Source organism: Strix uralensis, chromosome 8 (assembly GCF_047716275.1).
Source record: "Strix uralensis isolate ZFMK-TIS-50842 chromosome 8, bStrUra1, whole genome shotgun sequence".
Taxonomy (NCBI): domain Eukaryota; kingdom Metazoa; phylum Chordata; class Aves; order Strigiformes; family Strigidae; genus Strix; species Strix uralensis.
This window is the reverse complement of record NC_133979.1, coordinates 32,790,246-32,811,129: the sequence shown is the minus strand read 5'-3', so window position 1 is coordinate 32,811,129 and position 20,884 is coordinate 32,790,246. Positions and strand designations below refer to the sequence as shown.

Below are 20,884 nucleotides of genomic sequence, written 5' to 3'. Positions count from 1 at the left end.
CCCGCGGCGCCCGTCCGCGACTGACGCGGTAACCGCAGCAACCGGACGCCCTGACAACGGGTAGCCCCGCCCCCCCCGGGGGCTGAGCACGCAGCCGACCAATGGCAGCTCGCCTCCCGCGTGGCTCCACCCCTCCCCTCGCGCCCCCTCGTGCCGCGGGCGGGAGGCCCCGTCCCCCCTCCGCGCGCCTGCGCAGAGCTCGCGCCCCGGGGAGGGGCGGGCGGGGGCGGCTCGGCGGAGGGCGCCTGCGCGGGGCGGAGGGGCGGGGCGCGGCGGCGGCCGGCGGCGGCGGGGAGGCCATGGCGAAGCACACGGTGTCCTCGGCGCGGTTCCGCCGGGTGGATGTGGACGAGTACGACGAGAACAAGTTCGTGGACGAGGAGGAAGGAGGCGACGGGCAAGCGGGGCCCGATGAGGGCGAGGTGGACTCGTGCCTGCGGCAATATCCTTCCGCCGCCGGGCGGGAAGTAGTCCCGTCAGGAGCGGGCGCGGCGGGGAGGGGTGCGGGGAGCGGCGGCCGCCGGCGCTGCCTCTTACGGGAACAGCCGCGCCCGGTGCTCCCGCCGAGGGGCGACCCGGCCGTGAGCCTGCAGGAGGGCGGCGAGGGGCTGCGGGGCGGCCGGGAGGAGGGCGGCCCCGCTTCTTCCTCCTCCTCGTCCCGGCAGAGGCGGCGGTGTCCCGGGGCCGCGGTGTCTGGGCGGTGTCTCACGGTGAGGGGCGGGGGGCCGGGAGGGATGGCGGAAAGGAGAGCGCCCTGTGCCCGCTCCCACAGCCGCCTTCCCGGCTGGCTGGCGGAGCTCTTCCCCCCGGCCGCTGCAGGGTCGCTGTCCCGGCGGTGTTGGAGGTGGGCGAGGCCCCTTCTCGAGGGCTACGAATTGCAGAAGTGATGGAGAATAATTTCTTTTACTCGGATCCTCATTCAACGAAGGGCCTGAGAAGTATTCTCCAATACTGGAACTGTACAGCTTCTTGTTAGTGCTGCTCCTTCCTCAAAGGGCCTCATAATTGTTACTTACACTGTAATCTGTGCTATCTGTTGAGGGAATCGCTGCATCCGCTGAACCTTCGGTATTTTCGGTCATGCACAAGCCAGCTACCACTATCGCTGTCCTGGAGCTGGTTCTGGTGATGCCAAAATACTCGGTGTCTGGTCCTTAACCATCTGGCACAGGGAACATGATGGCTGCGCTACAGGCGGCTCTGAAGAACCCACCGATCAACACAAAGAACCAGGCAGTGAAGGTGAAATAGTGACCAACACACTCACGGGTTACTCCTTAAAAATCCTTTCCTGTAACTCTTACCCCACCAGCCCTGCCAGGTGTACTTTGAGGAAGCCAAGGAGGCTGGTTTTAGGGCATTCCCCAGTGGCGAAACATCCGTGACCTCCAGTGTTTTAATCTTGTTCAGAATCCTGCAGCTTGGGTGTCCCCTGCGCAGCTTTCACTTGGTGCTAGGTCAGGTTTTGTGTGTTCTCCGACCTGCGTTGGTCGCCTGTTGTGTGCCCTGGCTAACTCCACGCATCACCAGGTGCCTGTGTCTGATCCTGACCTGGCAGCACACAGACGTAGTCGGCGTTGAACGATCAGGGAACCGCAGCTGCCAGTGCTCACCGCTGACTAAGGAAACTCTGCTAGCACAGCCAGACCGTGAATCTACAAAAAAGGAAGAACTGATGGTTATCACATCCAATCAAAATTAAGCCGTTAAAACCTCAGAAATCGCAAGCCCTCCCCCTGTGACAGAATGTAGGAGCCTGCTATGTGCGTGTATTTCTGAATCTCCCCGGAATAAACCTTGAGTGGCTCATGACTGCAGCAGCGAGGGGAGCAGGCAGATGAGACGTGGAACTGCGCGGATGGTGGAGGTCTGCTCTCCCTGCTGAAGGAGAGTCCCACCGGCATGTTTCTGGCTGCTCACCAGGCAGATTTTTTCACCTAGCCCCAGCCCCTTCCTGAGGGTTTTCCCAGGGTTTTGAGATCCAGCTGTTTGTTAGAGATAGTGCTGTATAAAAGGCTGAACTGCTTTGTCCTCACGTTAATGGCTTGTTTCCATTAGATCCATATTGATGTATTTAAGAATATGCTTGGAAGGCAGTGGAATTGGAAGAGGGCAGGGTGATTGAATTTTAATGTTTCGCTTTGTTTTTAGTTCATCTCATGGAAATTTTATGTTTTTACTTACAGTTCTTCACATGAGGTCTTGCTCAGCCAAGCGGTTATGGGGTATTAAACAAGAAAACTAACACCCATGATTTCTGAAGAAGGAAGCCGCTTGAAGTATTTGTGCAGTGGAATTATTCAAAAGTCCAACAAACCCAAGACCATTTTCTTTCTTCCTTCCTCACTTAGTGATGGATGAACAGGAAGAGCTGCTTTTTGCTGATTACATGGCTAATCTGCCGCTGTAATCGTGCCACACACATTCCTAGGCCTGAAATGACATCCAGATCAACTTGCAAATGGTTATTAATGCAAAGTATTAATGCTGCCAGTTTGCATTCTTGGTGCCTGGGACAGAAGTTGACTGTATTGAAAGTATATGTCATCCAGCAGTCACCTCTTCCAGGCTGGCCAATGGCATTTCCAGGGAATATAGTAGTTGTATCTCATTAAACAGTACAAAGGCACAGAAAATGGCTCTGGTGACAAGTACTTTGTTATAATTCTTTTGGAATTGCCAGACCTTGAGTTTCAATAGGTAAATTTATTATTTAGCCGTAACCTCATTTAATAGCTGGAAAATTGCAAACACAAGCGAGCAGAAAACCCAGAGCAGGACAAGTGTGTTAAACTTTTATGCCATTTATCACTGGGAGGATGTATCTGTTACACATTATTATCACAAGCTTTGTGTGCAAACTGCCCTATTGAAACAGATTTTAGAATTGTTTAAAAAAAATCTAGTTTCGTTTTTTGGAGAGATGGGTAATACTTGAAGGCACCTTATACAAGAGTGAATGTATCTCTGCCTTCCTTGTTTGTTGACAGGATCGTGCAGAAAGTATTGTCCTGAAGGTCCTCATCTCTTTCAAAGCCAACGATATTGAGAAGGCAGTGCAGTCGCTGGACAAGAACGGTGTCGACCTGCTAATGAAGTACATCTACAAAGGCTTTGAGAGCCCCTCCGACAACAGCAGCGCTGTGCTGCTGCAGTGGCACGAGAAGGTGCGTTTGCAGGGCGTGCTCTTGCCTGGGTTAGCCGTGGGGGCAGGTTCTGGGTGCCAGGCACGCTCACCGAGCCCGGTAAGAACCGCCTTTCTGCCTGGTGAAACTGAAATGCCGTATTTCACGCTGTGGGGAGGGTACAGTCCTGCGAGCTCACGGGCCTGCTGCTTCTGATGCCTTGGGTGAAGATTCTACAGTTAAAATTCGGGTTTACATTAGACTGAGGCAAACAGAATGTTTCAATCCAGTGATTCAGGTGGATGGAAGTAGAATTTCCTTCCTAGAGGGAAGCAAAATTTGCAGCTTGGTTATGCAGGGAAATAAAAGCCTGTTAAATAACTGTCTTCAAAGCAAATGTGATCATCCTTTCCTGGCACCCCGAGTGTGAGCATTTCGTTTTTAATGTAAAGAGCGGGGAGACACTCATTTGAAATCCAGTCAGGAAGCCTTTCTGATCAGCAGTGATTTCAGCCCGCAGCTACCTTGACCTGCTGGTAATTGCCGTGTTTCTTTTCTCAGGCCCTGGCTGCTGGAGGAGTAGGGTCCATTGTCCGCGTTTTGACTGCCAGGAAAACGGTTTAAATCCAGCAGCAAGTGGTTGTCTGCCATCCATGGCGTGGGAAATGCTGGTACAAAAACCAACCAACCAAATGCCATTGCTGCCCTGTGGGCAGTGCCTGTCTCTCAGCTTGCCTTCTCACTGCTTCTTTCATACCTGACAAATAGTGCATATCGTGATCTCTTTTTTTTGTTAAATTCTGGAAAATTATGAAGGTGCAATTTTATTTCTAACAGGAATATTTGGTACTCGCAAACATTTCAGTGACACGTATAGCAACATATACAACTTCATGTTTAGGGTGATTTGCATTTGTGTATAATTGTGGCAGATTTGGACCTGACCTTCCGAGCAAATGCTGAGGGACGTAGGGTAATGTCTTAATTCGTTTCGCTAGCCAAGCAATGTTTTGATGTAAGAACTATATTTGAGAAGTGGGGCAGCTATTACTATAGGGAACTGGACCGTGTTTCCTTTGGTCAACCTCTGAACTGACAGCTGTGAACAGGACAGGAAGCAAAGGCTCCCCCCCGACCCCAATTATCATTCCAGAGAGCTGAGTATTTTCTTTAAATCACAGCCTGTTCGGGTTCCTTGTGATCAGTCAGATGCTGGGTTCGCAGTGGGAGAGTCACAGCGGAATGAAGTTATCCACCTTGCAGTTTGGGTTGTACAATTTAAAAGGTTAATGGTCCATTTGCGCTGGAGCCCAGCCCAGTGAACTCTTTATTTTGGGGAGCAAAGGTCCTGAAAAGAAGGAACAGCAGCTTTCACACAGCAAATCACCTTTCAGCAATGTGGAAGTGATTTGTTTTTGTCAAGCACAACAAAGTGGCTGCCTGGGGTAATCTGAGAAACTGGTACCCACGCCATCCTCGCAGAGCTCCCACATTTTGTTTTCTAGCGCACAGGGTCTTAGAGGATACCAGACGGTTCACATTCCTGTTGCATCATGCCACAGCGTGTTAGCTAGTGGGCGTGTCAGGTTCCAAAATAAAGAGGAGTACTTTAAAAAGAGTTAGGAAAGCCCAGGGCATCCCAGACCCCAGATCACCATTGAAGGTTTAGGGCCAGGACTGAAATACATATGTTTTACATTCAGCATTTTACTGCAGTTCAGTTGTGTAAAACTGTTGGGGAACTTGTGAAATCTTTGCTGTTTTTTGATATCTGCTTTTTTTGTAATAATAATAAAGACCAGACAATAAATCATCACTGACTATTTCCTCGGTGTCTGAAATGCCTTGAAGTTTTAGCAGGCTGCTCTTCCAGGATGGCAAACAGTAAAAAAGCTCTAAAACTCCCCTCTGCTATTTTTCTTGCTAGGCTCCCTTTCTAGCAGTTATTGTACCTGTACGTAATGGTGATACGCACGCAGTTTCGTCCAACTAAACAATCTGAAATTATTTTAGTGAGATACTTAACAAAAAATGTTCCAAACCAGGACTAGCAGAGATTCTGCCTACACTGAAATTGTAGCCAGAGAGCAAGATCCACTCAACCATTAATGGCAGATGCTTCTCAAGAACAAAAGAAGAAGGGTAATGGCCAAGCAGGGTGGCTGTGTGGAGCAACACTCCTGATTTCACACTTGGGCGTTTGTTTTTTCTTTCTGCCAGGCAAGGCTCCAAGAGATTAAACATTTAATCGTTGCTTTTAATAATTTAAACACCGATAGAGTCCTGGGCTTGTCCCGTGGGTGGGATGACGGTGCTCGCCTACGTCATCGCTAATGGCACAGGCGCTCAGCTTGAACTTCTGACAGCTGGCGCAGGCAGGAGCCTGGTGTTGAGCCCTCCCCCGTGGGAAGGGCAGCTCCTCTTCCTCACCTGAGTCACGGCGGGCGGAAAGTGCCTTCAGACAGCCCAGCCCGGAGCATTCCCGATGCACCCACAGCTCCAGTAAAAGCCTTTTTTCCCCTCCATCCCACCTCCTCCTCCCTCGGTTTCCCCAGTCCGAGATGTGCGCAGCCACGTCCACCGTGGGGTGCCTGCAGGCAGGCACAGGCAGCCCAGCCTCTGAGTGGGGCAGTGGAGCCCCCTCACCCGGCCTGTCTTGCCCCACTGCGCGCTCCTCCAGGGTGCCTGTGGGGGGGTGCAGCACCCCATGGCCTCGACACAGACAGGGACCGGTGTGGTTACCCTCAACCATTTGGTGCCCCCCGCTTCCTTCCTAGGATGCTTTTTCTTGCTTAACTTCTTCAGAAGAACATAGGCACAATGGCCATGCAAAGGGCAAGACCCAGTCTTGCTGCAAAGACCACAGAAAACACTTGGGTTTCAACCATACATACATACATACATACACACACATCATACATATGGCTCAGCCTCCTGGGCACGTGTAGCCATGGCTCTGTCCTTACAGGTCTCCCAGGAACTGTGTTTGGCTTCTCTGTTTCCTTCCATTCATCCAAATTTGGTTAAGACACCAATCAATCCTCATTTAAAAAAAAAAAAAAAATATTAAAAAGCTGCAATCCCACATAAGTGAAAAATACGTTCCAAAACAATTCATGTCAAAGCAGGTCAGCTACCTCTAGGTGGCATTAGATAAACGAAGGCAACAAGAAGAGGTTCTTTGAGGTTCTCCAGTTTGCCCGTGGGCTAGGCTATGATGTATTTGGAAACATTGACGAAACGTATACATCTTCTGTATTTGCGTTCAGAGATGTGCTAAAAGACGTGCACCGATGCGGGGGTGGTACCACAAGATTTGCAGGAAGGCATCTCCTGGTCTTCTGTCAGTCCTTTTGAGTCATATGGCCCAGCAGGCTTCTAAGGGGAAAACAGAAAAAGATGGGCAGGGAAGAAAAAAAAAAAAATCCCTGAACAATTCGATTTTGCAAAACACATTTCTCCTTCCTACTACAAGAAGGAAGCCTTCAAGGACTCCACGTGCAGATCAGGCCTGCTCGAAGGGGGACAGCGTTTGCAGAGCTCTGCTAGGCAGGCCCAGCGCTTCCGAGGCTCGCTGGCAAACCTCCCACCGCCACCTCCAGCTTTGGCCCGAGCGTGTGGCAACAGCCCCTTATCCGTCACATCCTGCTTTTGTAACGTCCGAGAGAAACTGCTGCCCTCCCGCTGCCCAGAGCAGCAGCCCCGCCAAGCCCCGGGCTCCCAGTCATCCATCACTTGGCCAAAGAGGCACCGCGGGCTCAGGCCTCGCTCCCCGCCACCATTGAGGCTGTGAGCTGAAAACTCGGGTCCTGTGCTGGGGGAGCGCCCAGACCTGCCCTCCAGGGCAGGAGCTGGACACGCTCAGTCTCCCCCGCTTCTCCTGCATTATAGATCTCCTCCCAAACAAGATCAAGCCTCTCGGTCTTTCCTCATGTGTAATGTTTTCTAGTGACCAGATCAGTCTTTTTGGGGGTCTCTTCTCCCCAGAAATAATGACAAACTCTTGCATACTGCTGCTGAACAAACTTATAAATTACTCCCGCACTTTAGCTGGATTTGGGGCATTTCTACTTATTTCTTTCTTACCTGTCTCTTGGTGATCTGCATTTGTGCTGGATTCCAAGAATCTCCCACAGGAGGTGCCACCATCTCTGTTACTCATTTCCTCTTGGATGTTATCATAGAAGAAACAAGTTTGTCTACTAAATCACCTTGGTAAGAGAAAGGGGAACAGGAGACTCGCTCTTACTAGAAGGGGTGTGTTCCTCGCACCTTTCAAATTGCTTGAATGTTACCTTAAAAATAACCAAGCAGAAGGATAGCTGCTCTGAGCATTTGCTGTGCTTGCGCCTGTCAGATCCCGTCTTTCTGTGAAACACAAGAAAAAAAAAATGCAGCACTTGTCACAGGAATGATCTCACATCCTGCTCCAGCTCCCCTTCTACCAGTTTGGGACCAACCTCACCCTACCATTGTGCCAATGCAGCTAATTAAATGAGCAGAAAATTATCCCTACAACAAGGTCAACCATTTCCAACAAGACAGGGTCTTCCATTCCTCAAAGGAATGAGAAAAAGCGTATCAGAGGTGTGTTTTCATGCTTACCATGTTGTTATTCCTACTCCCCTCCTTCAGCGTTGCTTTGGCTGGTTGCATTTCCCTCTGCTTTTCTGGAGGTCAGAGGGTCTCCCCCACACTCCCGTAGGAAGCCCACCAGAGCTGGCTGGATGCAAAGGGATGCCAAGGGCACACTTGAGAACCAAAGAGGCCCTTAGGTTCAGGGATGTGCTCGGTCCTACTTTTGGTTGAAAACCAAGTCCTTGCTCTTCAGCGGCTCGGGTTTCTTCCCAAGCAGAAGTCAAACAAAAGCCTCCTCCGCAGCCTCCCTCCTGTTGTGGGCATTATGTAATTTGCCACGGAAGTGTGAGTAAACGCACGAGGGCCAAGTCTTGCTGACAGATTTTAAGCCCTTACAAAACACACATCGCATCACTGGTAGATGAGGCAGAGGCAAAGTACTTCCAAAACTACTTAGAAACCACGTGTGGAGCACCCAGCTCCAAACCCTCTGAGTCAGCGGGTCAGACCCCTGCCACCACCGCCTCCGTGGCTGCCACTTGCCCAGTGTCCCCCCATCCTCCCAGCGGCGTTCCAGACCCCGGCTATGCACCGCTGGCTATAAAACACCCCGACAGAAATGATGTTGGGCTGAGGATTGGCTACCACCGTTGCTGGGGTTCAGCACGACACAGCTGCTGCCCCCCAAAACCCAATCCTTGGGCAGCTCTGCACACCCCCAGCAGCAGAGCTCCTCACTGGGGCAACGCAGCGCGGGACGGGCAGGACAGAGGATTTCCCAGGCTGTGCCTTGGGCCATACTTCGCCTTCCCTGGTGCCTGCAGGAAGCATTTAGCAGCTACCTCCATCGAAGACCACGCTTCGGAGGGCACAAGGGGCTCAGCGCTTGTTCTGTGGCTTTGCAACCCTAAATTTGACCTGATCAACCACCCGGCCAACAAAATCCACAGCTTTTCCAGAAAAACTCAGAGAAGCAGAACCCAAAGAGGTGAGGAGCGGCTGCCAGAGAGGACCTGGCGTGCAACCGGTGTCAGCGCAGTGTGGAAACCCGCTGCAGCAGAAACAGCCTCTGCCTCACTTCCCCATCCCCGGGGCCGCGTTTCACTGATGTGAGTGAGGCCACTTCCTGCCAGGTTTGCGACACAGGCAGTGGGGAAGGCAGAAGTACAGGCAGAAGGGAGCTGGAGGGAGGCCGAGCAGCCCTGCAAGGAAGGACGAGGAGAGGAGCAAGACCCAGGACGCGGCTGGGGACCCCACATCTCACTCCCACTGCGCCATGTCCCTGGTGGAGACAATCCGGCTGTGGCAAGAAGGGGTGTGTGCGGCGGATGGGAAGGAGTGGAAGGCAGCCCTGGACGCCTTCACGGCCGTCCAGAACCCCCCTGCCAAAATCTGCTTTAACATCGGCTGCATCCACCTTGTCCTGGGGAAGCTGGCCGAGGCGGAGGAGGTAAGGTGCAGCCCTTACGGTCACTACTCCTGCTCGCACCGGCAAGTTTGCACGCAGACCTGCCAGACAGATGGACGCGGTGGGGAAGGGAAGAATTAAGGGCCACGGTCTGACTCAGGGAAGGGGTTCAGGGCCTTTTAAAGCTGGGATGAAGCGTGACAGCCCTGGGCTGTTCCTGCTGAAGCTGTTTTCCCGGCAAATCACAGAGGTGGAGCAGTAGAAGAGGTGCACGGTTTGCTGCTCACCCTCTCTCTCTCCCAGAGGTGACTGCAGAGGCACTAAGCGGCCAAGCAAGCGGTAGCAGCTGCTTCCAGCTCCAAGAAAATTAGGAGCCTGGTACAGGCTCCACCACCCAGTGCCCAGCACTGCAGGGAGATATAGCCCACAAAGCCCTGCTTGGCTAAAGCAGGACAGCTACAACTGCTCTACACCCTCAGTTTTTTAAAGGTCTTCCCTTTTTTTCCCTCTTTTTGCCCCACTCCTACCTCCGAGCAGGCATTCACCCGGAGCATCAGCTGTGACAAGCACCTAGCAGTGGCTTATTTCCAGCGGGGGACCGTGTTTTACCGGAGGCAGAAGTGAGTGGAAGGGTTTAAAGTGTCATTTTTGCTGCTTGTGGAGATGCCAGCCTTTGGCTGAGGATGGCCCCAGGCAGGTTGGTACCCCAGAAGCCAAACTGCAACCCCTCGAGGTAAAACTGGCTCCTGTTCATCAGCAGTGCAGTCTTGGGATTAACACCAGCCTTGGAGCACCTCTTCTCCCCCTGGGGGGTCTGAAAACACTACAAGGAAATAGGAGAGACCCAACTAAACTCACACAAGTTTAAGTAAAGACTTAGAGGCAGGCAGATTGCCACCACGAGGTGGTGACACCCTTGTCCTCTGCTCCACAGCCATGAAAAGGCCATTGAGGATTTCAAAGAGGCACTGGCCCAGCTGCGAGGCAACCAGCTCATCGACTACAAGATCCTGGGGTTGCGGTACAGGCTCTTTGCTTGCGAGGTGAGAAAGACCTGACCAGCAGTTTTGATCCCAAAGGTCTATTCACCAGCTCAAGAAATCTAAGGAGAAAACAGCCAACCTCTCTTTGTGCCTCGCAAAGAACCAAGTGAGCTGGCACAGTGCCACCACCACGTTGTCCTCTCCTTTCCTGCCCTCCTGGCAACGGTCCGGCTGCTCTAAGACCTCATTTCCTTGCTCCCATCCCTCCAGCAGATACTCTACAACATTGCGCTGGTGTATGCCACTCTGGAGGACTGGAAGAAAGCTGAGGAGCACCTGACACTGGCCATGAGCCTGAAGAGTGAGCCCCAGCACAACAAGATTGACAGGGCGATGCAAGCCATCCTGGTAAGGAGGAGCAGGTCTTACAGCTGCCGTGTTTGCTCACAGCAGGGAGGAGGGATCCCAGTGACTGACAGAGAAACCAACTTTTAGCTATGGCTTTAGCAGAGCAGGAGAAAAACACAGCAGGCTGAGCAAAATGTGGGTGTCATAGCGAGACACGACTTGGCGGGAAGAGCTTTGGGTCACTGGGGAGGCAGGGATGGGAAGACCATGTCAGGACTGGGGTTGGGTCATCACGGTGGTGTTGTGACTTTACGGAGGGAGACCTTAACCCCAGAAGGTAGAAGGAAGGGGACATTAAGCAGTCCCTCCTCTCACCTCTGAAGAGCACCATGACTTCTCTGTGCTACAGAAGCAGAAGCTCTGTGAACTGGTGGCCATTCCTGCAGGGAAGCTGTTTAGACCAAACGAAAAGCAAGTGGCTCAGCTGGAGAAGAAGGACTACCTGGGAAAGGCTATGGTAAGAAAGAATTAACTTATTTATTCAGGCCAAGCCCATGGGCTGAGGAGAGCTGCTGACCATGGTCTCACCCCCTCTCTGAGCTGCTCTCTGCTGCCTGGTGGGCAGCCAGAGATACGGAGCTGGTCCGTGCCTCAGGGATCCCCTCAGGCGTGGAAGGAGGGGTGGCACGTAGTGGGTCTCCTGGGGAACAGGGACTCTGAAGGAATAGAGCAGCCAAAAGCATGTTTCTGCAAAGCATGACCTATTTTCAGTTTCTATCCTTAGCGAGACATGAGGGACAGTGAGTCAGCAATGAGCCAGAAAGGTCCCACTGGAGTTTCAACTCAAGCCAAGATTTTTTTGGGGGCGGGGAGGTGGGCAAGGAAGAAGCTATTTAACACGACACCCACATCAACCTCCAGTCTTTCTCCTGTTCCATTTGAAGGAGGTTTTTCAGCTCGGACAAGCGAGCAAACTTTTCTCCCATGAGTGTGCAAAATCCACTGGGATGTCGCCTTTGGGCTCAGGTCCTGGGAGGCAACGCTCCTCCAGAAAGGGAACCACTGGCTGTTCAGGCACTGGGGAATGGGATGACCAAGAGCCAAGCAGTTCCTTGAGCGTCAGGGGAACCTGCACACAAACGTTTATGAACTTTCTAAATTATGTTTAAAGTCACCTATAGGAGGTAAGGGCTTGAGTTGGACACTTTGGCTCCCTTCAACATTTGTGATTAAAACATAAAGGGAAATGTTTGGGTTGTAATGACTCTAACCACGTAACAGTGAGGCTAAAAGCTGAGAACTTACCACAGCTGAGAGGTGAGTTTTGGTGCCAGAAGCACTCAGCCTGTAGTCAAAGACGCTTAGCCTGATATCACAGCCCCTCTTAACCTGAAGCATCGTGAGGAACTTGGCTCACAGAGGGTGGACATCAGAGGTCTAAGAGAGGTCTACAAGCACCAAGTCACTACCTGTCTGTCTTTGGCTCTAGGTGGTGGCATCTGTGGTGGACAAGGATGATTTTTCAGGATTTGCTCCACTCCAACCACAGGTAAGGCACCACCGGTGAAGAGCATCCTTGGCAGAAGCTCGGGAGGATGTGGGGATGGGTATCATCCTGCAGCTTGCTGAGGGCTCTAGCTCACAGTGGGTAGCAAACAGCAGCATCACCACCGTGAACTTTCTGCTACTGCCGCAGGGAGGAGGCAGACGCTGCCCCCGCATCTCAGCTGCTCTCTCCATCATCAGAAAGGGCAGCCCAAACCCACCTACGTCTATCATTGAAGTTCAGCTGGTTCCCTGAATGGGGAAGTTGTGGCCTGAGGGCACATCCTCTGCCCCCACTGTTGCTGCGGGGTCACGGCTGTTGGCAGGGAGCTGTCTCAGACCCTCCCTGCCAGATTCGTCAGGGTTCAACTGTCTAAGCTTGAGTGGAGAACCAAGAGCAGTTCTGCTTTCGTTCTCCATCTTCCTCCCAGTTCCCAAAATCCTTTGCATTTTCTGTGACATTTTCCTGATGATGTAGCAGCCTCTTACCATCTCTAAAGGCACCCGAGAGTTTTTACAGGAGCTTTGAGAGGATGCAGGGAGGTGCAGCCACTGCAGCCTACAGCACTGTTACGCAAGATAAAATACACTATCCTCAACGCAGCCAAGTGTTGTCACCTCACTACAGGAGTCAGGCCTATTTCAAGTAGTTTCTTCAGAGGGTTGATAAAATCCACCAGAGATGACAAATTACTTAGGCAGGAGAGACCATAAAGCATGATGACGACAGCAGGGCATTTTACAAGCATGGTAATGGGAAGATACAGGGACACACAACTTAGTTTAAACCAGCTGATCTCAAATCCCTGATCTCAGCCCTCTGTGAGCTGAAACCAAAATCACGAGTGAAAACAGGATTGTGTCTCTGAAAACCCAGCGCAGCTGGAATAATTTAGAAACTGCTCCTCAGAAGGAGCAAAGGCAGTGATATTCCTCATGGCACTTAAGACAGCTGCTTTACACATCAGGGTGGCAGAGAGCTGAAAACCTTTCAAATCATCTGACCTGACACCAGCACGGGGAGGAAGGAACCATGCGGGGGTGATGGTAGGCATGGCAGAAGGCTGCAGGACATTTCTATAAAACCAAAATCCTCTGGATTACTGATAATTATCCTTCTGGCATCTTGTTGGCAGGCCTCTGGTCCTCCACCCAGGCCCAAGACCCCAGAAATCCTCAGGTAAGTTGGATGAAGGATGGATAATGCTGCTAACCCATTCAGCCACGTCCAACCCCCATCCTGCACCATCACAGCCGAGCATCCAGCTGGCACCCAAAACTCAGGGGGGATGGGGTATGGATTGTAGAAACAAGGAGGCAGAGGTCTGGGTCCCCCTACAAAGTAAAACAACTTCCTGACCCGTCTGCTGCTCCCGCACCCAGCGCCCTCAAAGGGCAGCCGCACCGTGTCCTGTATGAGTTCGTCCCTGAGACTGCCGAGGAGCTGCAGGTCCTGCCGGGAAACATTGTCTTTGTCCTGAAGAAAGAGAAGGACAACTGGGCGACAGTGATGTTCAACGGAAAGGTACCATCGGTGTGCTTGGTGGGAGGGGGCAGATGCTGTGAGGTTCTGCAGAGGACTTGCAGAGTAGAGCCTTGCCATCAGCAACTAAATGAGTTTCTGACTTAAGTCCCTTATATCCACCCTGGCTTAGGCCACAGGGTCCAGTGAAATCCATCCAGTTTGCAGCAACTAACCTTCAGGCCTCAGGGACTCTCCTGGATTCAGGGCAGGGCAAGGACAAGCTCTGTTGCGTCCTCCAGCGGTGGGTTGCGTCCTCCAGCGGTGGGTTGCGTCCTTGCCAAGCAATCCCCACTCATGTCTCCTTCCCCCACAGAAAGGGATCGTGCCCTGCAACTACCTCGAGCCTGTGGAGCTCCAGAACAAGCTGCATACCCAGGTGAGGATGCCCAGGAGGAGATGGGGTCCTGGGGAGGGCAGATCCCCACACATTCACTCACGACCTGTTCTGGGCCTTCCAGCAGGAACCGTACCTGCAACTCCCTCCCCCTCATTGGTTCTTCTGGCTCATGGTCACCTCAACATGAGCTCAGAGACCTGCAAAATCAGGGCAGATGCTGTGTTGATGGCTCCCCTGGAGGGGGTTGGCAATGCTGGGGAGATAAGGGGTAGCAAAGTCACCCCTCCCCAGTTCAAGACCCCAAAGAGACCTTGGGAAAACAGCGGGTTGGAGGGGGCACTCCATGAGGCAGCAGCACCCTAGCTCCTATAGGAAGGGTGGGATTGACAGCACCACCTTCTTCCCATCCGGCACAGGGAGAAACCCCTCTTGAAGCTGAGATCCCAGAGTCACCCAGCTCTCCCGCTCCAGAGAAGCCACGGCGGTCGCCACCAGGTCAGTGAGGGGGAGCTGGGGCGACGGGGGTGCCTTAGGGGCAAAGCCCCCAGCAGCAGGTTTGAGACCGTTTCCTCGGTGCCATGTCCTCACGCTTTGAGACCAGGGCTAGGGCTCATCTCCCCCTCATTCCTGGAGCCCTTTGCAGTCAAGGATGGGGAGATATTAAAGCAGGAGGCAGAGACAGCAGCAACTGCAGTGCTGGGGATGGAGCAAAATAGAGCACGTGGGTTCCCAAGGAAAGCAAGTCCCTCTGTGCTCTTAATGGGCACATCGACTGATGGGAAAAAGGGCCTGGGGGTAGGAACAGGGCAAGTGACACAGCTTGTCCAAGTCCTGGAGTAGAAGGTCCCTTACAGGCTGCGCTGGTTTTAGTGCTGCTGTGAGCTGGGCTCAGTTAGAAGGAGCTGTGGTTGCCCTGGGAAGGGGATGCCTGGCCAGTGCTACCTCATGTCGCAGGCCAGGGGCAGGGAGGGTAGCACCAAGGCCACCACATCGCCCCCAGCACTTGGTTCACGCTGCTGGGAACTGAAAACAGGGCTCTGCTGCCGGCATGCGCGGTGCTGCAGGGGCGCTCAAAATGGCTGTTTAAAGCTGGGGAGCGCGTGTGTCACGAGCATGTGAGAACACGCGCTGAAACGAAGAGCTGGGAGGAAGCATTGCGAGTTGCCCTCTCTAGAAAAACTCCACGTGGTGCTCAGAGGTAGGAGCCTGCGTCTGAGCTGCGAGCTCCACACCGCTGCAGGGAAAACCCATTTGGGGTAGAATACCTCACTGCACAGAGACTGCGCCACGCGGGTGTTAACCTGCTGCAGTCTATTCTGGCTCTCGCTGGCCAACCTGCCCAAAAGCCACAGGAGTATGTGGACAAGCAGTTGCTAAGCGCCCTGCTCTGAGGTGGGCCTCAGCCAGTCGGTGGTGAGGGAAAGTGGACCAAAAGACCACTAATGGCAGGACAGGGCTTGTGGGCCAAGCAGAGCAGCACTAAACCTGATACAGAAGATGGCTGGGACCTACAGGAGTTAGGCTTAAGGACCCACCAACCTCAAAGAGCAGCTTTATGGCACCAAAAGCCATCACAGATCTACCAGTGGGACTACAACGGTGTAGCTCTGCCTCTTCCCATAACGAGCACAGTCATGTCAAAGCACTGACAAAGCGCAGAGCAAATCCTTGTGAAGAGACTTCAACAACCCTGCATGAAATCACCCTAGCTGGGGGTCTGAATTTAACTTTACCACCCTGGTGAAGAACAGGGATTGCCTCTAGTTTTCAGTGTGGACCTAGGGAGATCAGAAGAGCAGACACTAAAGCCAGCAGCTCACATATTTTGTTGTTTGGTTTTTGTGGGGTTTTTTTTAAATCCACCCAGGAAAGACATCCCACCCCAAAAGCTCCCATCCCTATAAGAGGGAAGTCACCTCTGCTCAGTGGTTATATCTAAAATCTTACAGATGAAGCCCATCGCAGCTGATGCTGCATCCCTTCAGGGGCCCACCGCTGGCTCCAGGCTCGGCTGGTGTTGCTGCAGATAATGATGGGTGTCAAGGAGAAGGGCTGCAGGAGATCTGAACGTCTATTTAGGCACAGAGCAGCAATGCCTACCCTGTCCCACTCACTGAGCCACCTCTTTCTTCCTCCGCAGCTTACGTTCCTGCTACTGTGACGCAGCCCAGAGATGAAGCAAAGGTAACATCTCACAAACACTGACCCCCCAAGGTCCTCTTAGTGTCACAAATCTGCATTTATCGCACGTTGAAAGGTGCTGGCATGCCCAGCAAACACCACAGCCTTAGAAGCGTTTCAGGTTTTCATCATTCAGGAGCTTCTCCAAAGCATAATGACAGGGCTAGAGGCCAGCAGGTCCCCAGGACCCAACCAAGGTGATTAGGGCTGCTTTTTGGGAGGTCTCCTCCAGGCCCACTCCCCGGTGGACCCGGGGCTGTCAGCAGAGCTCTTGTACAACTCTCATCTGGGTTGACCTGTGGCACTTGAGAAGAGAGAAATAGGAGAGAGCTTGGCTGTAACGCACACACACTCCTGGGCAGGGTCAGCACATCAGGTCACACTGGGGAGAAAGATGGGAAAGCACAACAATCTCAACAAAAAAAAAAGAATGAGGGGGTTGAAGGGTGGTCACACCTCGAATTTGGTCACCCGAAGGCCAGAGGCTGGTTGCTAAGTGCCTAATCTATCACTGGGCTCTCCTGGGACAAGGCCAGGGCTGGCAGCCCAGCTTGGGTGGCACGGCCGCTGCCCTGCCCCGAGGGAAGCACCGAAGGCTGCACGCACTAGCAGAGGCATCTCCCTGCCCAGCACCAGCCAGTGCCCCCCAGCTCAGATGCGACTCAGGCATCCGGTTTCCATGTCCTGGTCCCTCTCCCTGCCCTCACCAAGCCACAAAAGCTCTAACATCCCGTTTACCGCCCGCAGGAGGACGAAGCAGCCGTCTCCAGCCCCCACATCCTCAAGGTGCATTACAAATACACGATCGCCCTGCAAGTCGAGCCAGGCGTCTCCTACACAGAGCTCCTGGACCTGGTTTGCAAGAAACTGGAGCTCCAGCCCAAGCACACGCAGCTGAGGTGAGGCGCTGCCGGCTGCAGGGAGCTAGGGCCTGTGTTCTCAGGGCTCCTGCCCTTACCCCGCGCTCTCTGCACACCCAGGTACAAGCCTGCAGAGAGCCAAGCGCTGGTGACTCTGAGCGCGGAGAACCTGGAGGCAGCTTGGAGCCAGAGCAAGGACAACTGTCTGACGGTCTGGTGCGACATGACGGAGGTCAGTGACAGCTGGAGGTGGCAGTCACCTCTTCTGCCCGCTCCTGGCAAGGAACCTCAGCAGACGTTGCCTTTGCTTTCGTTGCTGTGAGCGCAGGCTTCAAAGCAAGGCAGAGGAGCAAAGAGCAGGTGAAGAGGAGAAGCAGAGCTTCTCTCTTACCCTGCAACAAAGAGAAAGAAGCCAAAAGGTGTCCTTACCAATTTATTTCCTGCCCTAGGGAGAGGGGTTTTTACCAGACAGCAAACCCGAGGAGTCGCCGCCGCAGGAGGCAACGGTGGAGGAGACGGGAACAACCCAAGTGGTAGCGCAGTATGATTATGAAGCCACCCAACCTGAAGACCTGGAGTTTCAGGCAGGAGATGTGATACTTGTTTTATCCCAAGGTAATTGTGTTCCTTCTGCAACAGGGGAGGGGAGGGACCTCCCAGCTCTGGCGAGAGCACAGGTCTAAGCCTGAGATGCCAAGTGCCTGCAGCAGCTGCTGCTTGGTTCAGTGGAACTTGTGAGTTCCTGACCTCTTCCAGTCAGGCCAAAGCCTCTCAGATATTTGGTCAGACACTGGATGCATGTTCTTCAGTGAAGCCCACAAGCTTCACTAGGGACTTTGATCTCTTTTCCCGAATCCTCCTGTCCTCCAAAGCAAACTGTTTCATGCTGGGGACCTGCAGGGCAACAGCCTAGCTCGGGCAGCCTCCACTTCTCCTCCTGCAAGCTTCAGTTTGCCACCTTTCAACAGAAAAGGGGCTGCTGAGATTTCTGCCGCAGGGCACTCTGAGAAAGCTTGCATTGAATGCAAACACCTTACAAGACAGGTTAGAAAAGCAGCTCGCAGAGATTGCATGAGGTGGCAGGTGGAAGCCAGGGGAAACGACAACCTAAGGACACACACAAGGGTTGCTTTCCTTCGCATTACCAAAAGCTGTGTCACTGAGCTGCCAGTTCCCAGATTCACAGGACAAATTTGCTCCATTCCCATGAAGGACAAAAGAAAAACAGTAAAATCTAACCTACTGAGGCGTTTCTAGCCTCTGTTTTTGGCTTGTCAACCAACTCTCTGGAGCCACAAGACGAGCAGGACCTAGAGCCTGCAGGATTGCTTTCTGCAAGTGCCTTCTTCCACCGCAGCTGCCCTGTGCTGGAGCGGCAGCAGAGCTCCTCCAGCCCTACCCTGGGCTTCCCACCACTTCCCTCAGTGTTATACACGTTTCCGCAATTTTCATCATGCCCCTATTTCTGCCACCCCCTGCCCTGAATGCTTTCAAGATGGGAAGTTTCACTTGAGCTGTGTTTAAGCTTCCCAACTGCAGTTTATTTTTTGAAGGAGATGCCTCATTTTGGCTGCCCGCCCCCACAATGGGAGAATGCTCTTACTCCCATTCCTCTCACCTGGTACCTTTTTCTGGCTGATTTTCTTTTTAAGGGTACAATCTTCCATTAGACTCAATCCTCTTCAACATTAGTCTTCAGTGCTTCTATGAGAATTAAGGCTTAAATACAGTCTAAATCTCAGCAAGATCTAGTATACGCTTTTGAGTTGGATCCTTTCAAGCCTGTGCAGAACACACACGAGGGAGGACAAAGTTACCACGCTTCTGAAAAAGCTGCCGGTGAGCCCGTATCAGGTGAAGAATTACGTACAGACCCTGTATAGAGCACCTGTTTCCTGCTTCAGTTGAGCCTCTGAGTGAAATAAAGACATCAGAAATAGTTTTAAAGGCAAAAAAAATGCTGATACTTTGCTATATGTAGCTCTATCACTAATTTGTGCCAGCTACAGGCATTGGCAGCAGTACACGAGCAATCATAGACCCCCTGTATCGCTGTACAGTTGAGTTTTTGCACCATACAACATTGATGACTCCCCCCCCAATCATACTCTACCCTTCAACGCTGAGCTAAATATTTCCCATTAAAAAGTTGGTTCTCACCTCATTTGGTTCCCCACAGGAAGAGTTTTTAGAGCTCCTAAGCTTTACTCAACCCAGGGTAGCAGAGGCTTTGGGGTTTTTGGGGGTTTTTTTGTTGGTTTTGGGTGTGGGGTTTTTTTTTTAATATGAACATGGAACAGCAGGTCAAAATACACTTTAGGAAGAGAACAGCCCAAGGTCTCAGATCATTTCCCTGCCCCTCACACTCACTATTTCCACTGTCTTCTATTCCAGGCAGTTTCTAAGCCCCTTGGTCTTTATTTTGATCTACTTTTCCCACCTTTGTTCGGCAGTATGTTCTTTCTTACCTTACAACTTTGTTCTCTACCTCATTCCTCCTCAGTCCCTTTCCTCCACATTCCTCTCTCTATCAGACTTTAGCATGGCTAAAAGGTTTATCAGCAGAAAATCTTAGAATGATGATCTTGGGCCTGTCTGTAGCCTGTAGTGGAGGTTATGATGTTCCTGTATATCCCTGGGGTAACAAAAACTGTGTCAATTTTATCTTCTAGTGAATGAAGACTGGTTAGAAGGCCAGTGCAATGGGAAGATAGGCATCTTCCCATCCGCTTTTGTTCAAAAGTCTAACACCAAAGACCCGGAGATGTGATTTCAGAAGAGCTTAAAGTCATGGATGCGGAAAGAAACTAAGAATTCAACTGTTGCAATTAAGAAGTTTCTGCATTAATCACTGCATCTGAAAATGAACTTTAAATATTATTGCTACTTGTATTAAAAGCTTTATTTTTTATTTTACCTTTTGCATTATTCTCCAAAACAGGTACTTATTAAAAAAGTTGCTAATTGTCTTCCTGTTAGGAACACATTCAGTCCTAAAACCTGTGCTTGCCAAGAGACTTGCCCTGTCCAGCCTGCCCTATCCTTAACAAAGCTTTTATACAGACACGCCAGCAGCTGGGAAAACCCATAAGAGGGTGCTGCCACTTGCATTTACAGCCCTGTCAACAGATCCAGAAGAGGAATGGGTGTTCAGCAAGCTATGGGCCAGGAAAGGCCAAACAGCATTTGCTTCCTTAAAACACTACTGTCAACCCCAAGAGCTTAAGAGACACAGTGCAGCCTCGCCCTGCTCCAGCTGACAATTCACTTCAAAACCACAGTGACTTTAAACACCTCTCCCAGTAAAAGCAGACACATTTTTTTCACCTTTGGGAGCCATATCTCAAAGCTTTTTCTCAGCAATCAGAACAGACAGTAACTTACACGGACACTGCCTGGAGGGTCAGCAGGTCATACAGCAGCAAAGCTGTCCCCTCTATAAAAGCCTACACAACTTTGATGCCCTCTTCCCTACCCAAGAGGTTTGTCTCCCCTGCCTTTGGCACTGCTTTCACAGTATGTCACCTTTCCCAGCTGCTGACAGCTCGTCCTTCTGGCATTTGAAAATTATCTACCCTGCCCTCAAAACATGGGAACTGTAGCTACAGCCAGCCACCTACAGCATTGGGAGCACCCTGCTTCAAAGGTGCTACAGGCAGCAGTTTCCCCACTTGGGATCCTATCATGCAAGTTCTGGACAACTCCATTGTCCCAGTGATCTAAACATCATAGTTATTTTTAAAGGAACTTCTTCTGAAGAGCTGCCAGGATACAACAGATGCCTGTCATTTCAAAATCAGAACATGTCTGTAGCTTTGACACATTTGGAAGTACACTGCTTAAAAACTGGCTGCAAACAGGCAACATCCCAATCTGCAGGCAGGTCAGCAGCAGAAGGATCTGTGTCCTCCAACTGCCCCTGCCTCTGCTCTGCCAGGGTCAGTCTGCAACTGAAGAAGAGCTTTGCAAGCTACTCCCATCCCACATTTTTGGT

At 51.9% G+C, this 20,884-nt stretch overlaps 2 protein-coding genes across 4 annotated transcripts; both read left to right on the top strand.

The window, feature by feature from the left end:
* The first annotated feature begins 265 nt into the window (after window positions 1-265).
* On the top strand, window positions 266-4,950 carry ARPC5 (actin related protein 2/3 complex subunit 5). Its single transcript, XM_074877102.1, has 4 exons — window positions 266-443; window positions 1,171-1,242; window positions 2,991-3,167; window positions 3,687-4,950. The coding sequence occupies exons 1-4, from the start codon at window positions 300-302 to the stop codon at window positions 3,747-3,749; spliced, it is 456 nt and encodes a 151-aa protein (XP_074733203.1). The 5' UTR covers window positions 266-299; the 3' UTR covers window positions 3,750-4,950.
* A 3,911-nt stretch (window positions 4,951-8,861) lies between these two features.
* Window positions 8,862-19,858, top strand: NCF2 (neutrophil cytosolic factor 2). 3 transcript variants are annotated; one of them, XM_074877275.1, is made up of 15 exons: window positions 8,862-9,153; window positions 9,649-9,731; window positions 10,046-10,154; window positions 10,368-10,502; window positions 10,852-10,959; window positions 11,932-11,991; window positions 13,124-13,167; window positions 13,371-13,512; window positions 13,826-13,888; window positions 14,266-14,344; window positions 15,990-16,033; window positions 16,778-16,929; window positions 17,011-17,122; window positions 17,340-17,505; window positions 19,563-19,858. In XM_074877275.1, exons 1-15 carry the CDS (start codon window positions 8,980-8,982, stop codon window positions 19,658-19,660), a joined length of 1,569 nt encoding a protein of 522 aa, XP_074733376.1. In that variant the 5' UTR covers window positions 8,862-8,979; the 3' UTR covers window positions 19,661-19,858. The 3 variants fall into 3 exon arrangements, with proteins under 3 accessions (XP_074733376.1, XP_074733375.1, XP_074733377.1); XM_074877274.1 differs by having other exon boundaries at window positions 10,365-10,502; XM_074877276.1 differs by lacking the exon at window positions 9,649-9,731 and having other exon boundaries at window positions 8,863-9,153; window positions 10,365-10,502.
* Window positions 19,859-20,884: the final 1,026 nt, after the last annotated feature.

What these genes read in the sequence shown, in the direction of transcription:
- ARPC5 (XM_074877102.1), top strand. Translation starts at nt 300, where the DNA reads ATGGCGAAGCACACGGTGTCCTCGGCGCGGTTCCGCCGGGTGGATGTG. An exon ending in CAAAGAACCAGGCAGTGAAG is followed by an intron (nt 1,243 to 2,990) that starts GTGAAATAGTGA and finishes GTTTGTTGACAG; the next exon opens with GATCGTGCAGAAAGTATTGT. An exon ending in TGCTGCAGTGGCACGAGAAG is followed by an intron (nt 3,168 to 3,686) that starts GTGCGTTTGCAG and finishes TTCTTTTCTCAG; the next exon opens with GCCCTGGCTGCTGGAGGAGT.
- NCF2 (XM_074877274.1), top strand. Translation starts at nt 8,980, where the DNA reads ATGTCCCTGGTGGAGACAATCCGGCTGTGGCAAGAAGGGGTGTGTGCG. An exon ending in AGAACAAGCTGCATACCCAG is followed by an intron (nt 13,889 to 14,265) that starts GTGAGGATGCCC and finishes CATCCGGCACAG; the next exon opens with GGAGAAACCCCTCTTGAAGC. An exon ending in AGCCCAGAGATGAAGCAAAG is followed by an intron (nt 16,034 to 16,777) that starts GTAACATCTCAC and finishes TACCGCCCGCAG; the next exon opens with GAGGACGAAGCAGCCGTCTC.